Consider the following 13,719-nt stretch of genomic DNA (forward strand, 5'->3'; position numbering starts at 1 on the left):
CCAATTCAGGGGAAGGCACCTGACCTTGGGGAAGAATGTGGGAAATGTCTGAAGCCTGAAGGGGCCACCCCCCACCTGGGGCCCAGGAATGTGGGCTCTGGGCCACCTGGGGCCCCCAAGGGAAGTGTGTGCATTGGTGGTTGAAAGAGAAGTAGGGAAGCGGGGTCCAGGAAGGACTTTGTCTGAGGGCCTGGAAAGGTCACCTGGTGAAATTCCTGCATGGTGCAGAGGGTGAAGTTCAACAGTCATCATGGCCCTCCCTGCGCTTCTCCAATCCAGTTAGGGTGCTGTCCTTGACTCCTGACCTCTCCTGGAGGGCACAGATAGTTTCACTTTTGACTTGTCCAATGCACAGAACCACAGCATGTCAGGGATCTTCAAAGGTAGCAGGGACTGCATGCATGCTGTTTTACAGATGTGGACACTGAGGACCCAAGGTGGGGCAAGTTGGCTTCACATGTACTAATTATAGGCCAGGACTCAGGGTCCTGCGCTCTGGGCTGGGTGCTTTTCCCACACACACCCCTCTCATGATGCTAGAGATGAGCATCTCTCCCTCTCAGGAAGGAGACTTGGTGGCCTCTTCCAGACTCCCATGGGGGTTCCTGCTGGGAATCTAGTGCCTTCTGGGCTGCCCTTCTGTGGGAACTGCCAGGAGTGGGTGCTGCAGCCACAGAACAGAAACTGAGGGCCTGGCCTCTATGCAAAAGACCATGGTCCACTTGGACAGCAGGTGCTCTATGCCCCAGCTAAGTGGCATTAGCAAGGCTAAGTTACCCTCAGCAGGTGCCCACTTGGAGCTGAACCTTGAGAAAGGGTTTGGAGTAAGAACTCTGCTGCCCTCTCCTGGCCACACTTGGGCATGACTGCTGTCATTCAGGCCTCCCGCTGTTCATCTGCACCAAGCTAGAGGAATCTCCCAATTTCCCTCCCCCTGGAAAGGCTCTCCAGGAGGGCTGGACTGGGTGGGTGTCATATCACTTAGGCCAGAGTGTTGGCTGCACAAGTCAAGGTGGGAAGGGCAGATAGATGATGCCTTGTCACCAATGTTGGATCCTGAAGGAAAAAGGCTGGGGCCAGCAAGAATCGCTCAGCCTGTGCTACCCAGAGTGCTTTAGGGTGAGGGAGAGACTCAGAGGTTCCCATGGAGACCACTTAAATCAATCAACACCAGACAGGATGGTTTGAAAATTTAGAGGATATTTATTTCTTGGGAAGGTCCACAACAGCTGGCAGGCACTGCTTTTCCCTGCTCCAGGGGATTCCTCGATCTTGTTCCGAGAAATCCCCTCTGTGCTTGGAAGTGCCGTGGGGAGGCTGGGATGGGGACAGAAACCATACACAACACTCCAGAGCCTTAAAAAAATAAAGCAACACGCAACCTCCTCCCCACAAATACACACGTACAAAATAAATAGACATATAAAAGAGAGGCCACGCTTCTCCCACCCAGCCAGGACTGCGGGGGAGAGTGGGGCTGGGTGGCTGCCCCCCACTTCTCCCAGGATTATGCAGAGGCTATATGGCATGGAGGTGCCGATGAGCTGAGAATAAGCCCTGGCTTCAGAGGGAGGGCAGGGCGGGTCCTCTCCCTGGAGCTCAGTGGGACAGATGTGGGGGTAAGGTTCTAAAGGAACAAATAAATAAATAAATAGGACCCAATGTGTTCCCAAAGGCCAAAGGGCTTGGACTGAGACTCAGGGCCTCTGGGGCCCCGTTTCCCTGAAAATAGCAGTGACAGGCAGGCAGAAAGACTAGCAGGGAAAACAAATCAAAAGCCACACCCCGCCCAGCCTCCAGAGCCAGCCTCCTGCAGATCCTGAAGGGCCCCGTTCAGAGGCCAACCTCAAACCAGCTCTGGCAGGAAGGGGTGGGCTCAACTCCTGAGTAGCCACTCTGAGCTTGCTCTCTGGCCCTAGAGATACCAAAGGCCATGGACCCTCCCTTTCCTGTGTCAGCAGGGACCAGCACAGCCTCCTCCCTCTCTTGCTTGGAACTGTGGCTGTCTCCAGGGTGAGCTCTTCCCCAGGAAAGTCGAGGCAGAGCCTTTGCCTTCTCCTGTTCTTTGTGGCCTTCCTGAGCTGGGGCATCCTGAGGTCAGCTGGGAGAAGTCCTGTTTGACTGTAGGTCACCAAAACAATCCAGTCCCAGTGTCCACCTCGGCTCCACCTGGCCACAAGTGTCCCCGTGGTCTCCAGCCAGGGTCATACTCTCAGCCCCCTTCAGGACAGGAGGGAGAGGGTGTCGGACGGAAGGAAGTATGGAGAAGGGGCAGGAGCCGTTGGAATGGACAGTTTGGGCAGGAGGCCAAACCAGACACACAAAAAAGTCCGAGGGACTCAGGAGTCCCAGAGTCCCTCCTGGAGCTGTGTGGCCACTGGGGGCCAGAAAGCATGGAGCAGGGGCAGGCTGGCCGCTCAGCTGGGCAGCAGCACGTGTTCCAGGAGGTAGGTGAGGGAGTCCCAGTGCTTCCAGAGGAGGAAGAGGACGAGGACCAGGAGGGCGGTGCTGGTGATGCGCAGGCGTGTCTTCATGAGGGGCGTGATGAAGTTGGCAACGGTGGACACGAAAACCAGCAGCACAGCCATGAGCGCCAGGATCACGTTGATGAACTTGCCCAGCAGTGCCCGGGCGTTGGCGTTCTCCACGCCCTCCAGCTGCACCACCTGCTGCTGCTGCTGCTGCAGCTCCAGCTTGGTGACTCGGGTCAGGCAGGACTCCACCGCCTCCTGCAGGGGTGCAGGGGAGCTCAGCATGGGTGGGACCTCTAGGGGGAGCCCCATTCACCTGCTGGATAGGGTTTGAATGTGCCCTCCTGGAGCTCAGGGTTTGGAAGCTTGGGGCCCAATGTGGCCATGTTAGAGGGACTAGTGCAAGGCAACTGGGTCCCTGGGGTGCTGCCCTTGGAAGAGACTAGAGTGAGTTTCTTAGAGTGAGTTCCTGAGAGTGTGGGTTATTACAAAAGAACAAACGAGAGCCCTGAATCTCTCTGCCTTCCTGCCTCATCATGTGATCTTTTCTACACAGCCCCTGCCATTGGGATGCCACCAGGCCCTCATCAGAGCCAGTAATATATTCTTAGACCTCCAGATCTTGAGCTAAATAAACCTCTTTTCTCTACAAACTACCCAGCCTCGGGCATCTTATGGCAGCAACATAAAACCGACCAATACATACCACCCCAGGATCTAGGAGGGGTGCAGAGTGATCAGTTGCAGCTGGGGGAGAGCCCTTTATGGGTGAATTTTGGGGGAGGGGGGAGGATGCTAGGAAATGGGAAGGTGAGAAGCTGGCCCAATCCCAGCTCCCTCTGAGGCAGGCAGATACCTGGAAATGCCAATTACTCATTTGTAAGGCTGCCATCAAAGAGGTGGGGGGCAAGGGAGGCCCTTGCCTCTGCACGGTGCACCCTCTTGGCCGCAGGCCTGCCCTGCCCTTATCTCTACCCCCATGCTGCCCTCTCTATCCCTGTGCCTGTCTGTCCTGGATCATGTAGCAGTCTGTCCCCATCATCCCCCAAGTGAGAAAAGCTTCAGCCCCCGGCTGCTCTGGTACATCTGGGACCTCATCAGGGTGACTCTGGCCATACCTGGATGTCCCGAGCCCTCTCGTAGGACTGGTAGGCCACCTTCTCCTCCATGCTGGCCAGCTCCTGCTTCAGGTTGGTCATCTCGTTCTGGTGAAGCTCGGTGAGGTCATTGAGCTGCTCCTCTAGCCGCTCGTACCTGGCAGCGGGAGAAGCAATGACACCAGTCCCGGCTCCCAAGCCTTCCTTCTATCCCCAGGATTGGCTCTTTCAATCTCTCAGCAAACAATGACTGAGCTCACCCAGTGTGTCCAGTCCTGTTCTAACTTTAACCCCGCGACAGAAGCCATGATGCATACACTTCCACATGCAGGCACTGAGCTAAGCAATTTGCCTACATCACCACATAAGATCCTCACCACAACCCCATGAGACAGTACTGGGGTCATCCCCATTTGAGAGATAGGAGGACTAAAACAGAGAGGTTAAATAACCTGCCTAGGATCACACAGCTCACACATGGAGGAGTTAAGGATTAACAGACTTTAACCTGGGCTCTGGGTAACAGGGACACCTGCATGTAGAGGACATGATCCCTGCTCTGAAAGGCACAAAAATATCAAAAGATGACTGCTAAGTGGCAGTGGTTGGTTTTTAGATGGGATTCCCTCTCAATTTCCTTCTTCACATACATAGAAGAAAAAGTGCTAACTACAGAAGAGATTCCCTCAAATCCCAGGGAGGAAGTGGCAGGTGCCAGAGACTATAGGCACAGAGCAAAGAGCAAAGCAGGCCAAGGGGAAGAAGTAGGGAGGACCCATACTCCTGCTCAATTGCAGGCTGACCTTAGGAGCTTCCACTGGATGTTTAAACTTTCTGTGTCACATATTTACACACTTTAAACTTACAATTTGGACATTCAGTGTTCACAGTGATCCTCTGGGGTCAGGATGAACATTATCCTCACTATGAGGACAAGGAACCCACATGCACAGTGTTGATTGCCTTGCTCAAGGTGCACAGTAAATAACAGAGCAGGGATTTGAACTTGGGTGGCTGGCTCCAGAGTCCCTCCTGGGGAAAGGACCCTGCCTCAGTTTCCTTTCCTGTGGACTAACCCCATAGCAACTCAGGCAGGGATACCTAAAGCATCTTGAGGTAGACAGAATCCCCATGATTCTATTTCCCAACTGCCCTGATCAGTCTGGGGGAAGCTCCTTAGGCCCTTTTTCTGCCCCTCCCAGCAGCCAGGATCCTTCTAGATGCTTCTCCTTCAGCCTCCACACCCCGGCTCACGGGGTCCGCTGGGCAGAAGCAGAGCCGTGCAGACACCTACCTGTAGCGCTCCTCCTGTAGGCACTGGGTCATGTAGGTATAGTCCCTCTGCAGCTGAGTCTTCATGTCCTCCATGGAGTCCTCCAGGTGCGACTGTCCCTCCTTGATCTCCCGCAGCTCCTCTAGCAGAGAGTCCAGGTTTCCAGGGGCTCCGTACAGCGTATTGGACTTGGGGCTTCCTAGCGCGCCCGCAGGCCCCGCCCCAGAGTTGCTGCCCGCCCCTGCAGAGCTGGCGCTGGCGCTGGAGCACTCGTCATCGCTGCCGTACTTGGGGCTGGACACCAGGGTAGCGCTGCCACTCAGGGCCCGGGACGCCTCCTCTGGGGGCCCGTCTTCCAGGGGGTCCTTCAGGTGGGCAATGTTGTCGGCGCTGCCAAACTTGTTGCGGATGAGGCTGGCGAACTCCCGGGGCTTGGACACCACGGCGCTGTGGGTGGCCTGCGAGAGGCCAGACAGGCTGCCCTTGACGCCCTCCACCACGCCGCCCCCGAAGCCGCTGATGCCCGCGCGCACGTTGGCACCCACGTCCTTCAGCCCCTGCTGCATGTCGCGCAGCACGTCCTTGGGCTGCCGCGAGGGCCCGTTCTGCTCGATCTCCTTGAGGCGCCGGCGGTAGTGCTCCAGCTTCTTGTGCAGCTGCGCGATGGTCTGGGCCGACTTCTGGTTCTTCTTCTCGAACACCTGCTTGATGCGGGACACCTGCTGCTTGTCCGCGTTGTTGGCCAGCTTCAGGTACTCGGCCACGTTGTCGTCCCGCGCCTCCTGCTCGATCTTGATCTGCTCGGTGATCTTCAAGATCTTCTGATGCAGGTGGTCGATGGCGGCCTTGGTCCGCTGGGGGTCTGGTGCCCCATCTGGCACGTCCAGGCTGATGGGACCATCAGTGTCACCATGGCCGGAGCCGGAGGGAAGGCTCAGGGACACCAGGTCTCCCTTGTCGCCCTAGGGAGGGAGGCAAGCAGAGGAAGCAGGGATAAATCACGAGCCCACAGGAGGGGCTGGCAGGATTCTCTCCTGTGGCCATGGAGACCTCTGGAACTTGGTTTCTCTACCTGCCCCAGCACAGGGACCAAGCAGGTGAGACTGGAAAGTTGTGTGGTTGGTTTCTTGGGGATGAGATCACCCCCCCCCCCAGAAAGCTCCTGCCTTGATCACGCCCCCCTCTGAGCTGACCAAAGCTTGCACTCTGGCCCCAAGCCTCCCTGCCCTCCCACCTTGTCCTCACTAACCCAGCAGAGAGCAGGTCACCTGCCCCTGCTGACACTTCTCCCAGACCCCCCTGTTACCTTCCAGCTCTCTGGAGTCACCAGCAACCTTTTCCGCTTCATGATACTGGGCGCACTCTGCCCTGACCTGTCTCCCAGAACTGGGAGAGAAGCATGCACCCACCCGCCCTGCCAGCCAGGTCCCTGAGGACTCAAGTCCCAGAGGTAACTCACAGGTCAAAGGATGCTGGTAGCAGTCTGGGGTCTGAGGGTACCTGCGGCTCAGCTGCCTCTCCTCCCCACCAGGCAGGCGAGCTTCCCCAGCACATTAGGGTGGCACAGAATTTGGAGAGGCAAAGTAGAGGGACTGAGAAAGGATGAGGGGGAGGACAGAAAAGAAGGAAAGGTCACAGGAGATAGGAAAGACAGAATGCCAGGCTGGATGTGCAGGCAGGCCTGGAGCGGGTGCTCAGGGACTGCTGCCCCCAGGCCTCCTGGACCATCTCTGTCCACAGCAGAGCCCCAGCGCCTTATCACCATGAAACAGAAGCAGCAGGAAACGACTCAACCCCATATATTTTTACACATAGCACATCCCAAGTAAGACCGGGTCAGATCATTAGGGGGACAGGGGTGGGTGACTCTTTGTGGAGGAAGGAGTTACACACAAAGAAAGTGGCCCAGTCACATGCACTGGGACCGGAAACAGTCCTTGCCAACTACAGGCATAAGTCACTTGCTCCATATCTGCCAAGATGCAAAGTTATTGGAAAACACTATTGAAAACAATAGCTCTGCAAAACCCAGGAGCCACGGGAGGGTGGCTTCCCTGTGGGCTTCCTCTGGGGCTTTTGTAGGTCACAGGTTCTCCAAGGATACTGACAACGAGGACCGTCCCCCTTCCCAATCTCTCCTGAAGTCAGGAATTTCCCCTTGGTTTGCTTTGGGTCTCTGCTCATGTCCTCTGGCCCTCTGGCCCTCCGGCCAGGTGTCTGCGCCTTCAGGCCTCTGCTCCTCGCAGTGTCTGACCTATCACACCTAAGAGGCCCCCTCCACAGCCTCCCTTCAGTGATATCCCAAGGTCAAACTTGTCTCCCCAGTCTGACTTAAAAACCCATGCTCCGGATGGCTCCCTATGGTGATGGCAAACTGCTCATCTCAATTTTCCCGACCCTCAATGTTCTCGCCTGTAAAATGGGCAAAATCATATCTACTCTTAGGGATGAGGGTTGTGACTCAGTGGTAGGGCGCTTGCCTAGCACCCGTGAGGCACTGAGTTCAATCCTCAGCACCACATAAAGATAAAATAAAGGTATTGTGTCTACCTGCAACTAAATATTTTTTTTTTTTTTAAATCTACTCTCAAGTCTTCTGGAGGGTTACCCGTAGTTCACTGCATATAGGTAACCCCATGTACAGATTTTTTGCCAATTTTTTTTTCAAAAACAAAAAACGTGTGACCAATATGTGAAACTTTTTAAAAAATACCTTTATTTTATATATTTTTATGTGGTGCTGAGGACTGAACCTAGGGCCTCGCGCATGCTAGGCGTACTAGGCGAGCACTGTACCGATGAGCCACAACCCCCCACCCCTATGTGAAGCTTTTTTTTTTTTTTTTTTTTTTTGCGGTGCTGGGGATTGAACCAAGGCCTTGTGCATGCAAGGCAAGCACTCTACCGACTGAGCTACATCCCTAGCCCTCCGATGTGAAGCTCTTTTAAAAAAAAAAATTTGGTTATAGATGGACACAATGCCTTTATTTTATTTATTTATTTATTTTTTGGTGGTGCTGAGGATTGAACCCAGTGCTTCACACATGCTAGGCAAGCATTCTAGCACTGAGCCACAACCCCAGTCCTATGTGAAGTTTTTTTAAAAAATGGTGCTAATATTGCTTAAAATTATTATTAGTAAATGTCTTTGGTGCAATATTAGGATGCATGGAATACCCAAGAACAAATATTAATGCAGTGGTGTTGCTGTTGTGGTGAAATACAGTAGAGATAATGTCCTGCAGCACTTAGCAAAGTGTAGAACACACAGAAGGCACTCATGAAAGGCTGAGTCTGGATCTAGGCAGTATAATCCTTTTGTATCCTGGTATGTGTATGTGGGGGTGCCTGTGGCCTAAATTTATTTAAAAGATTATACCAATAAACTTATTCAAGTATTGACAAAATTAAGTTCTGTTTATTGTTCGGTGTTGAGGATTGAATCCAGGGCCTCCTGTACACTAGACAAGAGCTCTACCACTGAACTACAGCCCTGCCTCCAAAATACAGTTCTTTATTAAACATGTGGCCTTGACTACTAAAGAACTTGGCCTTGTCCTAATTACAGAAGCCCAAACCTCTTCCTCCCTTCCTGGGGAAAAGACTGTCCAGTAAACAGGTTTCATTTTTGTTTTTGTTTTTTTGTACCAGGGATTGAACCCAGGGGTGCTTAATCATGAGCCACATCCCCAGCCCTTTTTTTACGTTTTATTTAGAGACAGGGTCTCACTAAGTTGCTAGGCCCTTGCTAAGTTGCTGAGGCCGGCTTTGAACTCGTGATCCTCCTGCTTTAGGCTCCCCAGCCACTGGAATGACAGGCATGTACCACTGCGCCTGGCATCCAGGAAACAGGTTTTTAATCTGGCTGCATTACTGCCATTTGCTCTGTAACTGGAAAGGGAACAGACTTGATCCACCTCCTGATGAGAAATGGATGCAAAAGTGCTATGGAAAAGGAAGGTGCCTGAGGACTCCATCCAAGTGGAAAAGAGCAAATCCCTCCCTGGCAGCTTGGCTCTTTCCTCCTTCCGTTCGGCATCTGTCTGGCTTAAAAATGAAAAGCAGAGTTAAAGCTGGCTGTGGAATCCCCATGAATGAGAAGACGCTGCTGGGGCCTGGTGGTGGGATGGCCTGGGGCTAGGGTTCTGTTCCCCTCGCCCATACCTCATCTCTACCCATTGGTCCAGACTGGAGCCTGGGGTCCTGCCGTGCCACAGGGCATCAGCTTTTTCTTGTCCCTTCTTCCTGGAGACCCCCTTGGTGACACAGGATCTACCATGATGTTGGTTCGGACATCAGAGGATAGGCCCACTGTGCTTTCTCTGGGGGAGGATTCTTAGCATCTTTTCCCGTTGTCCCTTCAATCCCTGAGCTCTTCTCTTTCCTTTGGATGACTGTTCTACATGCCTTGACCAAAGAATATAAAGATAACAACAATTCCTACCACTGCTCTCCAAGGGCTCATGAGCCCCAAGTGCTTTACACAGATGAATTATGTGTAAAGCCGGGAGGCAGCAGTATAGTCATTCCCATTCTACAGTAGAGGAACTGAGGCCCACAGATGCTGAGGACCTTGCCCAGGACTTCACTAGTAAGCAAAGGTCTAGGATTCCAATCTTGTCCTGCTCCAAGCCTGACCCCACCTTGGAGACCTGGGTAGCTCTGCAGCTCTAGGCATCTTTGCCTCAGCTGTCCCACACAGGGAGACTGATCCTCTACCAGTGATCCTCAGCCAAGACTTGGCCTCACCCTGGAGCATTTAAACTGTGGGCTTTTTATCCCTAAGTGAGCAAAGAAAGGCGTTTCCCCCCAACCCATCCTGCCTGAGATCTCCGTGACCAGGTGCAAACGCTTGGAAATGTCCAGAGTGGCTGCAGCATGTGACATCACCTCTGAGACTTCACTGTGACCTCTCCAGCTTCCCTCATTGGTGCCAATGCCTCATCTTGCTGGACTCCATAAGAATTTCACTCACCCACCCCAGTGCCGGGCCCCCTCTGGAGCTTAGGTAAGACTGTGAGCACTTGGGAGAGATGAAGGGTGTGTGTGTGTGTGTGTGTGTGTGTGTGTGTGGTGGGGACCCCAGGGACACCTTATGGGAAATACTGAGATCCTCTTGTGGTTTTTGCTCTCAACACTGAAACACCCCAGCTACCACTTAGATCTGAATGGCCTTCCTTGGAGAATGCCCTGGCCAATTGGCGATGGAGAGATAGCCTTTTCCATCTTCAGTCAGTCCTTCAATCTATCTGACCACAAGGGCTCCTGACTCAGAGACTGCTCACCTTGCTTCTGGCCTGGATCCAGCCACAGGAAAGTACCTCAGAGCTGCTCTTGTCACTAGTCTCCTCCTTAGACCCCCACAGTCCCCATACTTCCCATCAAGGGGGCAGGAAGGGACCCACGAATGAAGGCAGAGCTCACCTTTCTGAGCCTCAGTCTGGACTGAGAGGCTGCTCAGATGGAGACACCTGGCCTCCGCTGGTGCAGACCCTACGTGTACCTCAGCTCTGCTCTCCCTCCGCACATACAAGGTTCTTCTAGGGTTTGCAGGACAAGGAACATCCTGCACACTAATAGGGAATACCAGACATCCCCCAACCTCTCCGCTCCAGGGTCTCTGATGGTGATTCTACCTCTGAGGAGACCCCTGGTCCTCCAAGGCCCCTGACAGGCTGCGCTGTCTGGTGATATATGGAAAAGCAGAACTGAACCTGGCGGTGGGACCCTGTGAAGAAGAGGACAGCAGACACTCCCAGGATGGCTGGGCCAGAGGGGCACTGGGTCCTGGTCCCCTTGTGGCCTCCTTTTTTATACTGTCAGGCCATCTGGGAGTCCTGCAGCAAGATACCAGCTCCTCTCTGCTCCTCTATAGAGATTTTGGGTGCCTGGGCTGTCTCCAGTCACAGAGCATCTGCACTTGGCTCTGCTGCCCAAGGAGGAAGGTGACATGTGTGAGGAATGTGGGCGTTATGCTCTGCCTTCTCCACGCACATGTGCCATGCAACAGAGGCACAGAGTGACCATGGCAAAGAGCACAGAGGAACTGGCAGACAGACAGGCAGAGGTTCAGAGAAAGATTCTGCTTTAACAAAGGGAAGAAAATTGGACGACAAGATGAGAAGCCTGTTGAGAAGATGGAACAGGGGAATATGAAGAGGGGAGAGGCTTCCAGAAAAGAACAGCAACAGGACAGCGAATGGGCAGAGCAGGGCAATGGGAAAGTCCCAAATCTGCATTTGACATTGACTTAGACCCCTGCCTCTGTCTGTGTGCCCTTCCGAGACTCCTTTTCCTATCTGAAAGCAGGGACAGTAATCCTGCCTTCCTCACAGGAGTATCAGGAGAATGAAAGGAGACATGGAGTAAAGGGTGGACGCAGGTGCCCCAAAGCAAACACAAAGCCAGTCACTGCGCACCCATTAAAATGGCAATGATGAATTTTTTAAAGTCAATGTGTTGGTGAGCATGTGCAGAAATTGGAATCCTCCTGCATTGCTGGTAGGAATGTAAAATGGTGACACCACTGTGACAAGCAGTGTGGTGGCTCCTCAAAAACTTAAACAGAATAATCATGTGACCCAGCAATTCCACTGCCAGGTATAGAGCCCAAAGAACTGGGAATGGGTATTCAAGCAAATATGTGTATACAAGGTTCACAGCATCCCTTTTTCCAAGAGCCAAAGGGTAGATGCAACTCAAGATGGTCATTTTAAACCAAAGAATGGGTCCACACAGGGGTTGGGGTTGTGGCCCAGAGGTAGAGCGCTTGCCTAGCATGCATGAGGCACTGGGTTCGATCCCCAGCACCATATAAAAATAAAACAAAGGTGTTGTGTTCATCTACAACTAAAATGTGTGTGTGTGTGTGTGTGTGTGTGTGTGTGTGTGTATGAATGAATGGGTCCACACAATGTGATGTGCTTCATGATGGGATATTATTTGGCCATAAAAGGGAATAAAGTTATGATAATGCTAGAAAATGGTCAAATCTTGAAAACAGTGTGCTAAGTGAGAGAAGTCACACATAAAAGGCTGCATATCGAATGATCCCAGTATAGGAAATCTCCAGAGCAATGAAATCCCCAGAGATAGCAGGTGAGCGGGTTGCTAGGGACTGGGGAGTGGGAGGAATGCATTGAGTACCTAATGGGGACAGGGTTTCCTTGGGGATGTTGAATGTGTTCTGGAACTAGAAGTAAGTGACGGTTGCACCACACGGTGTGGAAGGCCACGTCCTCCAATGGTCTGGGCTGAGCCCCAAAACAGTGCCCCATTTCACAGCAGGTCTGCAGGAGGGTATCTGGGTCTTCCTTTCACTATCTCATGTTTAAGAGAGCAGAAGCTCTTCCCAGAGCACCCCTATCCTGGGCTAGGTGTCTAGAAAGAGGAGTGACACAGATTCCTCAACCCCAGTCATCTGCGGGTGGAAGCTCCCAGGGCCCCCAGCCTGGAGTAGGGGACGGGGGCTACCCAGGGGTGCTGTTCCTCTCTCCAAGTGGCTGCAGAGCCTCACTTAGCTCAGGCCAACACATTTTCTGAACATGCACAATTGCCAGCACCACATCTGGAGTCCTGTCCCCTCATCCCATTTCCTACTTGAGATTGTCATTCTGCAGGTACTGACCCCTGCTAACTCCTTGTGAACAGGCTGGGGAGGATTTAAGAAGAGAACTGGCAGGAAGATTATGCTTTTCCTAAGATTCCTGCCTAAGCCAGGCACTTGGGGAGGACAGGTCCTGCCTCTGCTGGAAGGAGGCGGGAGGCACCAGCAGGGCTGGAGCCATAGACCTCATTGGATATAAAGACAGAGATCCAAGAAGTGCCGGCGAGGGTCCTTCTGTTGAGTATCTAAGGCCAACTTTCTCTATCCCCTTCCTGGCTCTGATGAGGCCTACCCACAAATCCTGGGACATCCCCTGCCCTCAGCAGCACCACAAACTCACTCCCTGCCCCCTTCCAGCAACACTAAGCAAAGCTGGATTAGGTGCAACACCAGATTATAGGAGCTGCTGGATCAAGGCTGCCAAGTCCTGACCCCCGTGACCCTCTGGGGGCTCCCACCTTCTCCTGGAGACCTGAGCTCAGTGTCTTCATGTTAACCCCAACAGGGGATGCCTGATCTCTTCATTGTCCACTGGCCCAGCAGCCTGGATCCCTGAAATCCAGGAGGCACAGAAAGTACAGGCTTAGTGAAGCTTTGGAAGGACAGAGGAGGGTCCTGGCTGCATACATTATGAGATGGGAATAGAAGTTTTCTTTTCTTAGAGACAAAAATGCATGAGACATTCTCCAGGATGCAAGTGTACCTGTGGCCTCCCGCACCCCCACCTTGGGGCAGGCAACCCCTTCCTGGATTCACAAAGAGTTCCTATGAGGGTCCCAGAGCAGGCTGACACAGAAGAAGGGCCTTCATATCCTAAGTGGAAAGACAACGCTGAGGTCACTCTTAAAGGAGGAGGAGGAGGAGGGAGAGAAAACGAAACAGGTCTTTTGGGGCTCCCATGCTTCCCTTCAGGAAGCCAGGGCAACCCTGCCATCTGAGGAACAATGGAGTCAGGTGAGGGGTCAGCCCTGACCTGTCCCTGTGTCTGGCCAAGCAGATGGGCCCATGCAGGATGCTGCTCCTGAGGGTGTTATCTAACCTTCCAGGGGGTCAGAGCCCAGCAGGCTCATGTGGCCTGGGGACTGTCAGGCCTGGTGACTCAGCAGAGTTGCTCAGACCTGTTGACGCTGACTTTAGCAGCCCTCCAGGATGGAAACCCTCAGATCCCCTCTTTTCTACTAGACCCTAGAGAGAGAGGTATGCAACCTAGACTGGGGTGGAGAGGAAAGCCTGTGCCAGCTAAGATCCTTCAGCTCAAAGAGGTAGCTTGAG

At 53.2% G+C, this 13,719-nt stretch overlaps 1 protein-coding gene across 4 annotated transcripts in view; it reads right to left on the minus strand.

Annotated features, from left to right (window-relative positions):
- Nucleotides 1-1,191: 1,191 nt before the first annotated feature.
- The window catches only part of TMCC2 (transmembrane and coiled-coil domain family 2), a 43,175-nt gene continuing 30,647 nt past the window's right edge, over nucleotides 1,192-13,719 (minus strand). For 3 of the 4 annotated variants that reach the window (XM_081299688.1, XM_081299689.1, XM_081299691.1), the window contains 3 exons: nucleotides 4,863-5,803; nucleotides 3,590-3,725; nucleotides 1,192-2,729 (listed from right to left, as the gene is read on the minus strand). In XM_081299688.1, coding sequence (XP_081155814.1) covers nucleotides 2,418-2,729; nucleotides 3,590-3,725; nucleotides 4,863-5,803 — 1,389 coding nt within the window. In that variant the 3' untranslated portion in view covers nucleotides 1,192-2,417. Of the gene's footprint in view, nucleotides 2,730-3,589; nucleotides 3,726-4,862; nucleotides 5,804-6,147; nucleotides 6,205-13,719 lie in introns of those variants that run through there. The other variant, XM_081299690.1, reaches the window with a different exon arrangement.

This window comes from Spermophilus citellus (genome assembly GCF_964194105.1).
Source record: "Spermophilus citellus genome assembly, chromosome: 6".
Classification (NCBI taxonomy): domain Eukaryota; kingdom Metazoa; phylum Chordata; class Mammalia; order Rodentia; family Sciuridae; genus Spermophilus; species Spermophilus citellus.